At 46.9% G+C, this 13019-nt stretch overlaps 1 protein-coding gene and 1 long non-coding RNA gene across 3 annotated transcripts; one reads left to right on the plus strand and one right to left on the minus strand.

The window, feature by feature from the left end:
- The first annotated feature begins 152 nt into the window (after positions 1 to 152).
- On the plus strand, positions 153 to 11852 carry LOC104365209 (nuclear autoantigenic sperm protein). 2 transcript variants are annotated; one of them, XM_042783977.1, is made up of 15 exons: positions 156 to 318; positions 1330 to 1386; positions 2160 to 2270; positions 2837 to 2917; positions 3091 to 3188; positions 3924 to 4778; positions 6598 to 6677; positions 7600 to 7685; positions 7798 to 7871; positions 8876 to 9064; positions 9285 to 9451; positions 9884 to 9937; positions 10026 to 10097; positions 11077 to 11208; positions 11686 to 11852. In XM_042783977.1, exons 1-15 carry the CDS (start codon positions 257 to 259, stop codon positions 11737 to 11739), a joined length of 2172 nt encoding a protein of 723 aa, XP_042639911.1. In that variant the 5' UTR covers positions 156 to 256; the 3' UTR covers positions 11740 to 11852. The 2 variants fall into 2 exon arrangements, with proteins under 2 accessions (XP_042639919.1, XP_042639911.1); XM_042783985.1 differs by lacking the exon at positions 11077 to 11208 and having other exon boundaries at positions 153 to 318.
- A 624-nt stretch (positions 11853 to 12476) lies between these two features.
- On the minus strand, positions 12477 to 13019 carry LOC116963560. Its single transcript, XR_004408274.1, has 2 exons — positions 12972 to 13019; positions 12477 to 12638 (listed from the first exon to the last, which is right to left on the minus strand). It is a non-coding gene; the product is annotated as an uncharacterized LOC116963560 (long non-coding RNA).

The raw sequence follows: 13019 nt of genomic DNA on the forward strand, positions 1-13019 counted from the left end.
ACACTTCCCAGAGGGCCGCGCGGCCCGCCCCGGCCGCCCGTCCTTTTCGGGACTACGCTTCCCGGCATGCCTCGCGCCCAACCTCCGCGGGACGCTGGGGGGCCGCAGCCGCGCGGGGCGTGCCGGGAGCGGTAGTCCCCCCGCGGCGTGCGCGCGCCGCGAGGCGGGCCGGGGCGTGTCCTCGGGGGGTATATAGGCAGCCGGAGGGGCAGGGGTCTGCACTCTGCCGCCACCGCCCCTGTCTCCAGCAGCTTCTATGCAGTCTGCAGCCGTCGCCGCTCTCCCCTGCGTTGAGCCCGCGCCGGCCTCCCCGACTAGGTAGGGCCGCGCGGGCTGGTCCCGTTCCCGGTGTGTGCGTGTCGGGAGGTGGCGGGGGGGGAAGGCGGGCAGCAGGGGAGGGGGGGTGCGCTTTCGCGCCGCGGGGTGGCCGTGGAGGTGGGGGGGGGGGATAGGAGGTGGCGGCGGGCAGGATTTCCTTTGAGGGGGAGGGCTGGGTGTGCGGGTCTTGCTCTCGCCCTGTCCCCCTTCACCCCTCCTCCTTCCCCCCCGGTACCCCCCACCCCCCCCGGGCGGTGGTACGTGCCGCCCCGTTCCTCCAGCGCCAGCTGGGCCCGCTCGGCTCGCGGGGAACCACCACGTGACCCCGTGCGCGGCTGCTGCCATCTTTGTTGGGGGCAGCCGACGCCGCGGATCCTGCTCGGGTGGGGGGGGGGGGGGGGGTGGAAGGGGGAGGGGGGGGCGGCGGGTGGTCCCGCGGTGTCACGTGACGCCGGGCCGTCAGCCCGTCAGGAGCCGCCGTCGGGGTTTGGCGCCAACGGCGGGGGGCGGGGCCGGGGGGAAGGCGGGAAAGGCGCCCATTGTCTGGGAGGGCCGGGGGCTGCCGCCCGCCTCGCCCGGCCTTTGTTCCGCCCGCGGAGCCGCCCCCGCGCTCCCTCAGCCCGCCGCGGCGGCTGTCAGCCGCCCTGCCGGGAATCGCAGGGCGAAACACCCGGTGCCGTGCCGCTGGCTCGCGTGGGGAGAGCGCTGAGCCGCGGGGCTGCGAGCTGGCACGGGTGGGCGGTCCTGGTTTTTAGGCGGCAGGTCTGTCGGCCGGGTTTGGTCCGACCCAAGCGTCAAAACATTTGCTTTCCTGACAGTCTTTCGCTCAATCAGTGAACAAAACTGAAACTAATGGTCTTCTCCGAAAAACAACCAGCGGAGCGAACTCGCTGCAGGTGGCCAGACACCTGAAAGCGCGCACCCTTCCCTGGTTTCACGCCCCTGAGAGCTCAGTTCCTGACACAAAATGGGTAGCCTGTTACTAACGCCTACTCAATATTTTGTTTGCAGGATGGAAGAGGAATTGGCAGCTCCTTCCACTTCCACATCCACAGACAAGACAGACAGGTGAGGTCGGAGTTGTCAGTTACTTAGAGAACGCGAAACCCAGGGGTTAGTCAGTGAAACAAAAAGGTCGCCCTTCAGTCAGTTGTTAGGCCTGAAGTTTAACAGATGTGGACGCTGTAGGTGCTGATAACTTGTGCTCACCAGTAGTCTGCACAAATCTACCCCAACAAAACCCTTTCAAGGTCTAATAAATACACAAATACCAGTTGTTGTTTAGGAAGCTCTTAATCTGTGAGTCAGTGCTGGGGAAGCACTGGGGAGGTACGAGTACGTGACTAGCACGTAGCGGTCCTCCTCTGGACCTCTTGGAAATGGAGCTCTGTGAGACACACTGAATTGAAACTAAGGTTTGCATCTATCGTTATTCTCAAATGCCTCATGATGTGCTATGAGCAGTCATAAATTGGGTTTATTCTTCTTTTTCTTGGCTTAGGTAGTATCGGAGTCTGGTGAAACACTCTATGGTACTCGGTGTTATGTTGGTGTGCAACTCCGTAAAGTACATTCTATAGCATCTTTTGTCATATCAGATTCTGATACCCCCTTCTTGCAGCGATTTGTTAAAATTAACCTGTCTGCCTTCAGTCATCAGAACTAAAGGTTCATCCAGATTTAAGGAAACAACCTTCCCACCCTGGTAGTTCCAACCAGCATAATGTATGCAACTCACTTTATAGAAAGCTGACTAGGTTTTGAAAGCTGGACATGAAATTATTAAGGAAACTACAGAATATCCTGTATTTGGTTTTACTTATGTTTTTTTCTCCCTCCAGTATGGATGTGGATGGAGAATCAAAGAAACTGTTGGGTCTAGGACAGAAACACTTGGTAATGGGAAATATTCCAGCTGCTGTTAATGCATTCCAGGAGGCTGCGAGCTTACTGTGAGTACCAGGATGTTTTGTGTATTTTTGTAGGGCTTGGTTTTCAGCTTGACTAAACTGATGTGGCTTGTACAAGAAAGATTGAGATTTTTACCTTACATATGCTGCTGTGTTTATAATGCAACCAAGGAGAGGATGAACTATTTAAATTAACTGGAGTGTTGGACAATACTGTAGTGGGTGTGCAATTTAGGCAGCTTTTGTGATGGTAATTGCCAGTGCAGCTCCCTAAGGGAGGGAAGGGATTTGATACTTTGTTTTGCAGTGTGTGGTTCTGATGTCTGTTAATACAAAAATAACGAGATAGTGTTGCTTGTTAGTCACTTGTTTACTAGAATCGATCGGTCTCTCAGGGTGATACCTCTTTGGGTTTTAGATTAATTTGCTTTGCTATGTGCTTGATACCCATGTCTAGCTAAAGGAGAGGAGCATTCATTATTTGTTTGAAACAATGGGAGACGAGCTAAGGAATGGATTCTTCCTGTCCAGGAATTTTTAAACTTCCAAGTTGACATATCAAAATCTCAAGTAGGCACAGGCAAAATAATTCTTCATTACTTTTTTAGGGGAAAAAAGTATGGTGAGACAGCGGATGAGTGTGCAGAAGCTTTTTTTTACTATGGAAAATCTCTCCTGGAGTTGGCAAGGTATGCTAGCAGATTAAGAGTCTGCCTGGCCTAACAGGATTTCATCCTCATTTAGACAGAAATTCATATGTACGGGGTTGCATGAGGTGGGATGGGCCATGGCATTGCAGCTTGTGCAGTGAAAATGGTGTTATTACAAGGGCTAAGGGATAACAAACTTTTGTTCCCTTTAGAATGGAAAATGGTGTGCTGGGAAATGCCTTGGAAGGGGTGCAGGTTGAAGAGGAAGGGGAAAAAGCTGAAGGAGATTCTGCGTTACCAACTGTTGATGGTATGTAAAGCTGTCTGCCCTGTTGTGGAGTCACCAAGGTGCGTTTTCTTGTCTAAATGATCCAAGTTCAGTCCATTGATATCCGAGGTAGCCTGAATAATTCTGTTGAAACTTTAGCAGCCTGAATGGACTCTTTTTTTTTTTTTTTTTTTTTTTTTTTGTTCTAATCTTGCTTAAAGATTAAAAAAACCCTCAAACTTCTGCAAAGAACTGGTCACTTAAAGCATGTGTAAAGGGTCACCAGGTGTCTGTGTCCTGAAACACAACATTCAACCTTGCTTTCTTAAGCTTCACAGTCAACTTGAACTGCCTTGTAACCTTGTAGCGGTACAGAGTGTGTAGTAGGACAGATCAGAGTCTCTGTAAAAAGTCCAGGAATAGTAACTGGTTTGTACTACTTGCAGCTGGAGATAATACAGGAATTCCTGTCAATCCAGACTATTAAAGCACTGGCACCTCTTGCTTAGCTGTGACTAAAAACGCTAGCGCGCAAAACTGCACACTGCTTGAGCGGCCGCTTGCTATAATGCAGCCTGGGGAAGGGGAAGGGATTTGCTTAGTTCAAGTTATGTTGGTTGTGTCCTAATTCCTTTACTTTGAAAATGGAGCTCTTAAGAATGTCATCTAATCTGATGACGAACCAACACTGGAGGGTCTGAGGGTGGTGTTATCAGTGCCCGTTAATGTCTTTATCACTAAACTCGAAGAAATGTTTATGCTTCCTCAATCATGTAGAAGATGCAAGGGAGGAGTTGAGAGAACAGGTATATAACGCCATGGGGGAAAAAGAAGAGGCCAAAAAGTCTACAGAGGAGTCTCCAGTACTACCTGAAAAGGAAATCAAAGAGGAGAATGTTGAAGTGAAAGATATCCCAGGAGAAGCAATTGCTGACAAGGAAGTAAAGCTTGAAGAGGCTGAAGAGAAGGTGGAGGCTTCTGTGGAAACAGTAACTTCAGAAGAGCAGAAACAGCAGGTGGCTGTGGAAAATGAGGCTACAAAGGAGGAGGCAGCTGTGGAAGAGAAGGTAGTGGAAAAAGAGCAGAAGATGGTGCCTGAAGACAAGGTAGCAGAGGCAAGTGAGAAGGAAAGAACGACAGAAGTGTCAGACAAGGAGACAAAGGCAGCAGTGGAAGAGGCTGAGGCTGGAGAATTGGCGGTGGGAGAGCGGACAGCAGAAGCAACAGAAAAAGAGCCAGCTGTGGAAAAGAGAGAGGCTGTAGAAGGGCAGGCAGAGGCAGCTGTGGAAGCGAAGGCAGTAGCACAAGTGACAGCAGAAGTGCAGGCACCAGTTGCTGTGGAGCAGAAAGAAGTTGCAGAAGGGGAAGCAGAAGGAGCTGAACAGAAGGTGGAGGAGAAACAAGAGCCAGTAGAGACAGCTACAGAGGAGAAACCGGATGAATCTAAAGAGACAGAGTCCTCAAAGGAACCTGTGCCCACAGAGGGCAAAGAGCCGCCTAATGACATGGAAGAAAAGGCTGAAGTAGCTGCTAAGGTAGAGAAAGAAGAAAAGAAAGATGACCTGATGGAAGAGGGTGAAGGTGCTAAGGTAGAAAAAGAAGAGAAAGATGACCTGATGGAAGAGGGAGAAGGTAACAGTGAGAGGAGAAAAGTACTTGTGGGTGGATGACTTGATGGATTTGGCTAACAATGGGTAAAAAGTGTTCCATTCAGAATTTTCTGTTTGCCTTAAAATAAGGAAAAGGTACAGTAAAGGGGTTCTTGAAGGATTTTACATCCAAGTTAAAGTTTCAAGGAATAGTGAATAGTCTCAGTTTCTTTAGACTAACGCTTAACTAACTGCAAAGCAAATCTTGAAAGCAAACTTACAGCCCTGTGAAATGTGTAAGTAATGGCTGGGCTGGTGGAGAATACTGAATGGATGCTCACTTGCATGCATCTGGGTTTATTGCACTAACCTTCAAATAACTTGAAGCACAAGTTGCCTCTGGTTATAACCGTATTTTATTTTAAAACAGTGGAGCAGAAAAATAAGAACAACTGAATACATAACAAGACAGTAAATTTGCTTTTGGTGGGGGGAAGGACTTCTGTAGTTGAGTCTTTCTGGTGGTAATTACAAGTGAGAATTTGGTTGGCAAATCTAAACTTAGTTTGTCTTGGAAACTGAAGGCTTAATGCTACTATCCAGCACAGTCTCCCTGCTCTCTAGCTTTTTCTGCCATTCTGCTTCCCTGCTTCGTTATAGCTGTTTTCAGGATTATGTTAAAGTAACTTAGTAAAACTGGTATACTTTGAAGTATTAGTTCTGTGGTCTTAGTAGGCCAGGGCTTTCTATTGTATAAATTAATTGATGAGCTGATAATTGAAACTTTGCTTGTCAGTAACTTGGCTTCCCAGGAAGAGCCTTATTTTCAGAGTGGCACATACTCAGATAAAGTAGTTCTGGACACTGAAAGGATTTGTAGCGCAGGGCACAGTGAATGCTCAGTAGTGGAGCAGCTGCCTAACAGAGTATGACTGAATGTAAGCCAAGGGTAGTTACCCACTCCTCGTTGTCCTGTGACAGGCTGCTTACAGACACTCACTGCTGCTTCTTTGTCCCCAACTCCGTTAGTGTGAGGATGCTCTTGAACATCCTGGTCTGGTGCTGTGTCATTCCAGACTCCTCCCACTACTTAAATTTTAACTTCTGAACATCTCTTCAGTTTTACCTTTGATTGAGCTGTCCTCATACTTGCAAGTTTGGCCCTCTCAGTGGTAGGTGTGCCTTTTGGAGTTAGACCAATGAGCTCACGGGTCCTCTAGTCTCCACCCCATCAAGCTCCTGTTCTGGAATTATAATCAGTGGTCATGATACAGGAACTAAGTGTGCAACTCTAGCATGCAAGTCAACCAATGCTCTAGTTATTAGCCATACTTCACATTTTCCCAAAATGTTTTCTACGGATAGACTAGTTGGTGCAAGCTCCTGCACAGTATCAGAAGTCAAGTCAGTGATGCACAACAGCAAGTTCGTTAACAAAGTTGCCACTTAAATGTCTGACAGGAGGAACAGAAATTCAGGAACAGTTTTATTTGTACACAGCTTGGCAGCTATCTTGCTGAAAACACGTTACCTGTAGCACGAAGTCCAGCTGCTGACCAGTAGCACCGGGGCTGCTCGGGATCCTGTGGCTTCAGTGGGAGTTCACATTGCATTTGTGAGAACTGTGAAGGGTCTGTAAGTTTCTGTTCTAGTTAGTATGAAGTGAAACTTAAAACGAGGGTTAAGGGTACCTAACACTTTCAGCAAGATGGCTGCTAAGAGTTTAGTGTATCTGTGCTCTTATATCACACATCTAACCCGTCACTGGAAGGATAAGGGCTGGTTATAATATGTTCTGCCTGACTCCATGTGAAGCGAGTGTAGTAACAAGAAGTGCTCTCATTCACCTACTTTCCTTGTAGAAACAGAAGAATCTGAAGAGGAAGATAAAGAAAATGAGAAAGCTGAAGATAAGGAGAACGAATTGACAGTGGAAGACAAGGTGAGATTGCTGAGCTCTGATATCAGTGCTCATGGAAGAGGGCAGTATTTGTCTAAATGTTGTGTTAATATCTCTATAAAAGCTCACTTGTATTTAATTTAGTCCCGTGTAGGAAATTACTTTTGAAACCCAGTACTGCCTAAGGAAGGGGCAGCGTCATGTGCAGTCTGCATTGTAGGCTCTGGCTCTGCTCTGTCTGTAAGCCTGGGCTTGTTTAGCTACACTGAAACTTATGCTTGCAGCCTGCTGCTGGGTAATGCAGCCCGGTGAAGGCAGGGGCAGGCAGGAGAGATGCTTTAGCTGGTCACTAAAGTTAGTTACTTGTAATGGTGGTTTATTCTCTGCTTGTTTCGTTGTCTCGCTATGCGTGTTGAACGCACAGAGTCTGGTAAGGCATGACTGGGGTGGGAGTGTAGAGAGAAGTGTAATGCTGCTTGAGTCTGGGGTGTTACGTTGATGTAGCAGTCAAAACACTTGGAAAACTCTGAAGCCTATTAGAGTCTGATACTAAGCATGCTGGACAACTGTCTTGAATAGACTATCTGTCTCTTCCTCAGACTGTTGTAACAAAGTTCAAAAACTCTTTTTAAAAAAAAGTGAAATGTCAACTCCTTTTAGCTTTTGGTTCATCTAAATAGCACTTTAAACAAAATCTTAATATTGGTGCCTGTTATTTCTGGAAAAGTAATTGAGGCCATATTGACTAACAGTGTAAGCTTATCTTCCACCTAAAACATCTTCACTGCAGGCAAAGTCTTGGTTGATGCAATAACCTCTTCTGCATGTTCTTTTCTTCTGTTTTTACCTTCTAGTGGTAAACTGTTTATCTCAAATTTATTCCTTGCCAACACTGCTTGGAAACTTAGTTGTGTTGTTTGATGTGATATGTAACCAAGTCACTTAATCTTTAATTAATTTCTAGTCTTTACAGGAAAGTGAGGAGGATGAAATTGGAAATCTTGAGCTAGCCTGGGACATGCTGGAGTTGGCAAAAGTCATCTACAAGAGGTAAAGACGTCAGTCCTAATTTGGATACGTGCTAGAGAAACTCATTGTAAATTGGGGGGATGTGGCATATTCTGATGACAACTTGAAAACTACTTTTCTTTTCTTGACTTAGACAAGAGACAAAAGAAGCTCAGCTCCATGCTGCTCAAGCTCATCTAAAGCTAGGAGAAGTTAGCGTTGAATCCGGTAAGTAATGTTAAATCTCATGTACAGAGTGTTCAGTTCCACTTTCTGTCACTCTTTCATACTTTGAAATGAGTGGAGGTGAGTTAAGTCTGTTAAGATGATAAAAAAAAAAAATAGTTTGTCGAATTATGATAGTGCAGCCATGTCAGAAGGTTTGGAATCAATGGATGAACAAGTTAGTGCCTTCAACAGGATAGCCCGTGCTCTTCCAGAAAGGTGAAAGAAAGCTTTCAGTAACAAGTAATTTGTTACCAGATCAAAAACAGCCTTGTGTTCTGCTTTATAGGCAAGGTTTGGTTAACTTCAGAAACCTGGGAGAGACTTTCCTCACTGAAGCAGTGAGTCTCTGAGTTCAATAGGAGGTGTCAGTACCATGCCACTTCCAGAACATGAAGACTGCAGATGAAAAATGGTTGACTCTAGACTTTCCAAAATCCTGGGGCATGATCAGGAAAGACTCTGGGTTATGCAGCAGAAAAAAAGGAGTGGGAAGTAAGCCCCAGGTTTGTGCCTTCTAGTGTGTTGTACCTGGCCTGCATTTAAAAATGTGTTTTAATCTTACTGAATCCAAGTAGAGTGTAATCTTTCTGGACAAGCACTGGAAATAATCTGACAGGTTTCTGGACCAGGGCTGCAAAATGAAGGCTGTGTTTTATTTCACTAGAATTCATTCAATGGATAGCTTGACTGGAAGTTAGCAGGGGACTCTCCTTACCTCTAGATTGAAGTTGCAGTTGTGACCAGTTAAATTCAATTCATGGTAGCAGGTAAAACAGCAGGATTTCTGTGCCTGGTTTTGACTTGGCTGCTTGGTTTGCTGTGTTGCTGTAAATAGACAAAGCACTCTTTACAGTCCAGAGGAACTGGACTGCAAACAATCTTTGAGGTGGGAGGCAGTGTTGTATAAAGTCTAATAAAATACAGAGCAGCTGAATAAGGGTTTAGATCTTGCTTGTTTGGATAAATGAGTGTGGCTTGGAAGGACCTTGTGGCTTCTTCCCTAGAAAACTACACACAGGCTATCGAAGAGTTTCAGGCCTGCCTGGCCCTGCAGCAGAAGTACCTGGAGGATCACGACCGCCTGCTTGCCGAGAGTCACTACCAGCTGGCGCTGGCGTACCACTACAACAGCCAGTTCGACGAGGCGGTTTTGCAGTTCGGTAAATCCGTAGAAGTCATTGACAAGAGGATGGGTAAGTGGATTTCTAGAACTGTTCGACTGTGGGAGCTTTTCACGAGTCGAAGCAGACTTTAACTGCCTTAAAAGTAGTTGATACCTGAAAGGGGTGACGGGATATACTGATCCGGAATGGTTGAAGCAGTGTGTGTCAGCAGCTCCTTGCCTCTGGGGGTTGGTAACTGGACAGCTACTTTGTCTTGAGGTGTTTTGCCACGGTGACTGTTTCATCCTAGCAATGCTTACGGAGCGAATAAAGAAGGCAGAAAGTGGGTCCCCTGAAGATGAGAAGGAGATCGAAGAACTGAAGGGACTTCTTCCTGAAATTAAAGAAAAGATAGAAGATTCAAAGGAGTCTCAAAAGAGTGCAAGAGTAGCTGAGCTGGCTCTGAAAGCAACTCTGGTTAGTGTGGTGTGGTTTCCTTTTAACCAAACATTCGTCCAGTAAAACTTGAAGTAAATCAGTAATGGGAGGAGCTCGGGCTTGATCGTACAGACTGAGGGCTGGTGGTTGCTCCCAACTGTTAATGGGCTGTGATTGTGAGAAGGAAACCGAGGCAGTTGACATAGAGAGAGAGAGGGTATTTAGTAAATACACTGACGTGAATTGTTCCAAACTAAACTGGAATTTGATAGGCTACTATAGGAATTTAATGTGTCAGGGCTGGAAATGATAGATCAGGCAAATGTGAGAATGGACTGAATGTTGCTTCTGTCCTGTGTTTAAGTGTGGAATGGGGTGTTGAGACATGGAGTTGGGCTTTCTGTTCCTTTCTAAACCAGCATATGTATGTGGTCTTGCCAGAATTTAACTGTTTCTTCTGCTTTTCTTAAGGTTGGAACTACATCTGGCTTTGCACAAAGTGAAGACAGTGGTTCTGTTTCCACAGTAAGTTAATTTAAGGTGGATGTTGATAATTCCTGTCTGCTAGAAGGATTACAGTTTGCTCTTATTCACGTGTCAATATCTGTCTTAGATTCCAGTAAGAAAAGCAGCTGATGGTGCATCTCAGTGTGTTACAGACATCTCTCACCTCGTCAGGAAAAAGGTGAGTCCAAAAATGACTAGTTGAACAGTTCGTTAACGTACCGCTGGCTTGCTGTGTATAATTGGATTTCTTGTTTTAAAGCTTTTTAGTTCTGTAAGGGAAAAAAATCTCTAAAAGTAAAACCAGAAATAGTGCATGAAACTCCTTTCCACTGGGAGCCAATCAGTCTGGGAACCATTCAGCCTCCAGGAGACCCTTCTTGATGGTTGAGCACCCCTCCTGACCCATGCTGGTTTAACTGAAGAGCTGAGTTGTGTGACTCTGCAGGTGTTCTCTGAACAAGTGCCCTCCTCTGCTGAGGACCTGCAGGAAGAGCAGGGTCACCTTCAGATCTTAAGAAAAGGGCAAACAACCAGGCTGAGTTGGGTTCCCTTCTTTCCAAGTGGAAATGGAGAATTGGACTTGATGAATAGCAAAGCCAGTCTAATGGTAGTAATGATAAACTGCCTCAAAGAGATACTGTATTGAGCACTAGGTTCCTTTAGAGGTATATGCTTCTTCTAGAACTGTTTGCTAATATAACTAAAATTATCCCCTATAGGATCTTAGTTTATATTTTGTATGCTGCTGTGGCACAGCCTGGCCTCTGTTATATTGGGCTCTTTCAGCTCAGGTTTGCCTGGAGCAACTTTGATCTGCTTTACACAGGTGATTGTAAGTGTCATAGATGCCCTAAATCTACCCCCTTAACTGTTACCTGGCTCAGCAGTTGCATGTTTCCTTGCCAAACAATAACTAAGGATAATTCAGCACTATAGATACTAGCACCTAAATAATGTCTTACTGGAAATCCTTTGTGGTCGAGACCTCTGTACCAAAGCTTCAGAGCTTTGGTTAAATCTTAACACTTAAATACCTGTCTTGAACCTGGCAAGTAGAGGTTGAATAGATAATGTGCAATGACACCTAGATGCTAACTTTCTAAAAAATACTTAACTTTAATTTGTACATAGTGAAGACTAAACAATTTTGTCTTCAGAGGAAACCAGAGGAGGAGACTCAACAGGGAGACAATGAAGCTAAGAAATCTAAACCAGAACCGGCTGTCAATGGTGGTGGTGGTGACGATGCCCCCAGTGGAAATGAGGTTGCAGAAAAAATGGAAGAGGAGGTGGGCAGCTGAGGCAGGAGTCTGTGCCATGTTGTTTTTTTTTTTTTTTTTTTCCTCTTCCCCTCTCTGTTCAGGGATGTTTTTTTTGCCTGGTAGATGCACTGGGTTTATTGCCTGCTGGTCTTCACAAGGTGTCCCACATGAGATGGGGAATATTCCCCCGTTGGCGAGGATGCACGTTGTGCCAGGGTGTCTGACACTGTGTGGGCTGGAAGGGCAAAAGCTGTGGAGAGTTGTGACCTGTGGGGTGGGACAGAAATGTTCCGGGTGTTTGAGTTGGGCTGAAGTACAGCACAGGGCCTTTCCCCAAGGTATTGTTGTAATACTTACTACCTGGGCTACAGTTGATGTAAGACCAGTAAAGCATGAGTAGTCAGTTAAGTCTTAAAATGACAGAAACCTTGAACTGCTGCATGAATTGGTGCTGTAAGGCAGTGTCTTGTTTTTTTAAAAACAAAACCTTTCCTTTTCTTTTAGACAGAGAAAAGGCCACAAGCAGAATCGGGGGCTGCAGTTGAAAGCACAGTATGATAATTCTTTAACCTTGGACACTCCTCTCCTTACAAGGAAAATGGTTTTGTATATAGTGTATTTTTTCACTTTTTGGCAACTTTTGTATGACTTCAATAAAGATTGTAAGCAAATGGTCCTTGTCTTAACCCTCCCCTTGTTACAAGCTGCAGCCTTTGCTCCTCACAGCCCCTGAGCTGCAGGTCTTAGCCCTGGCTCACTGCTGGCCTCCCTGTCCCTTCAGCCTCAAAAGTTCCCTCCAGATCTGTCCAGTGAGGCAGGAGCAGGGTGGGAGCTGCTGGGAAGAAGAATGCTGAATGAAACCCACTGCCCTTGTGTCTAGGGCAAGTCGAGGTAAGATCTTTTTGTCTTTTGCTGGGGCAGGGGATGGGGCACAAGCCCTGGGGTCAGAGCTCTGGCTGTTTGGTTCTTTCTAGGCTGAGCCTGGTGTGGGTTCCTGGGGTGCCTCCCTCAGCCTTGAGCAGACTAAACAGCCTGGGGAAGGCTGATAAGAGCTTGGCTGGCTGCTTACACCCTTTGTAACTGCTGGGATACTGGAGATGCATTAAGGGTTCTGCTCAGCCTCTACTTTACCCCTTTATATCCCTACAGTTGTGCATGGGAGCTTGTGGAAAGGGAGGGGGGGTGGGAGCAGGGGGTGATGGTCTCTGTACATGCACAAGGGGGGCTGAGGGCCTGCTCTGGGACAGGGGTGGAGGTGGGTGTGTGCATTTTTTTTAAAAAAGGTCAAGCAAAGGTCGTGAGGGTGAAGCCATTTATTAAACCTGTAGCACATAGCCCCTACCCCAAGGGTGGAAATGGTGCTGGGGCTTTGTGCTGGTTCCCAGGGCTGAGCTGCGACTGCCTCGTGTCAGGCTTCCCCTAGAAGGGGCTTGTGGGGATGCGCCTGATGGAGCAAGCTGTAGGGAAAGGAGAGAGAAAAGTGATCCTGCCTCTCTGCTGCCGGCTCAGTGGCAGCTGGCTTGGGCCTGGGCCTGATGCTGCCGAAGTGCCCAGAGCCTCTCTGGTCTCAGGAGGGCCCCTTGTACGCTTCCTCTCAGCCCCAGCATCGTGGGACCTGGCTGTTAGTTATACAGCTGGTGCTGAGCCCCTGTCCCTGCATCTATAACAAGTTTTGTCACCCCTTTATTGTACTTTTAGTTAATAAAGCTGCCGTTTTCTGCTCCAGATGGGTGAGGGGATGTGGGAAGGCTGGGGCAGTGCTGTGGGGATACAGCCCGTTCCTAGCTCACCTTCAGAGAAGTTTGTGCTGTGCTGGGGGGTCCTGAGGAGGAGGAGGG

Source organism: Tyto alba, unplaced genomic scaffold, assembly GCF_018691265.1.
Source record: "Tyto alba isolate M040663 unplaced genomic scaffold, T.alba_DEE_v4.0 Super-Scaffold_1000006, whole genome shotgun sequence".
Classification (NCBI taxonomy): domain Eukaryota; kingdom Metazoa; phylum Chordata; class Aves; order Strigiformes; family Tytonidae; genus Tyto; species Tyto alba.

Bases quoted from the DNA above. Each gene is read 5' to 3' on its own strand.
- LOC104365209 (XM_042783977.1), top strand. From the start codon at position 257: ATGCAGTCTGCAGCCGTCGCCGCTCTCCCCTGCGTTGAGCCCGCGCCG. The intron at 319-1,329 runs GTAGGGCCGCGC...TTTTGTTTGCAG, and splicing joins GCGCCGGCCTCCCCGACTAG to GATGGAAGAGGAATTGGCAG. The intron at 7,686-7,797 runs GTAAAGACGTCA...TTCTTGACTTAG, and splicing joins GCAAAAGTCATCTACAAGAG to ACAAGAGACAAAAGAAGCTC.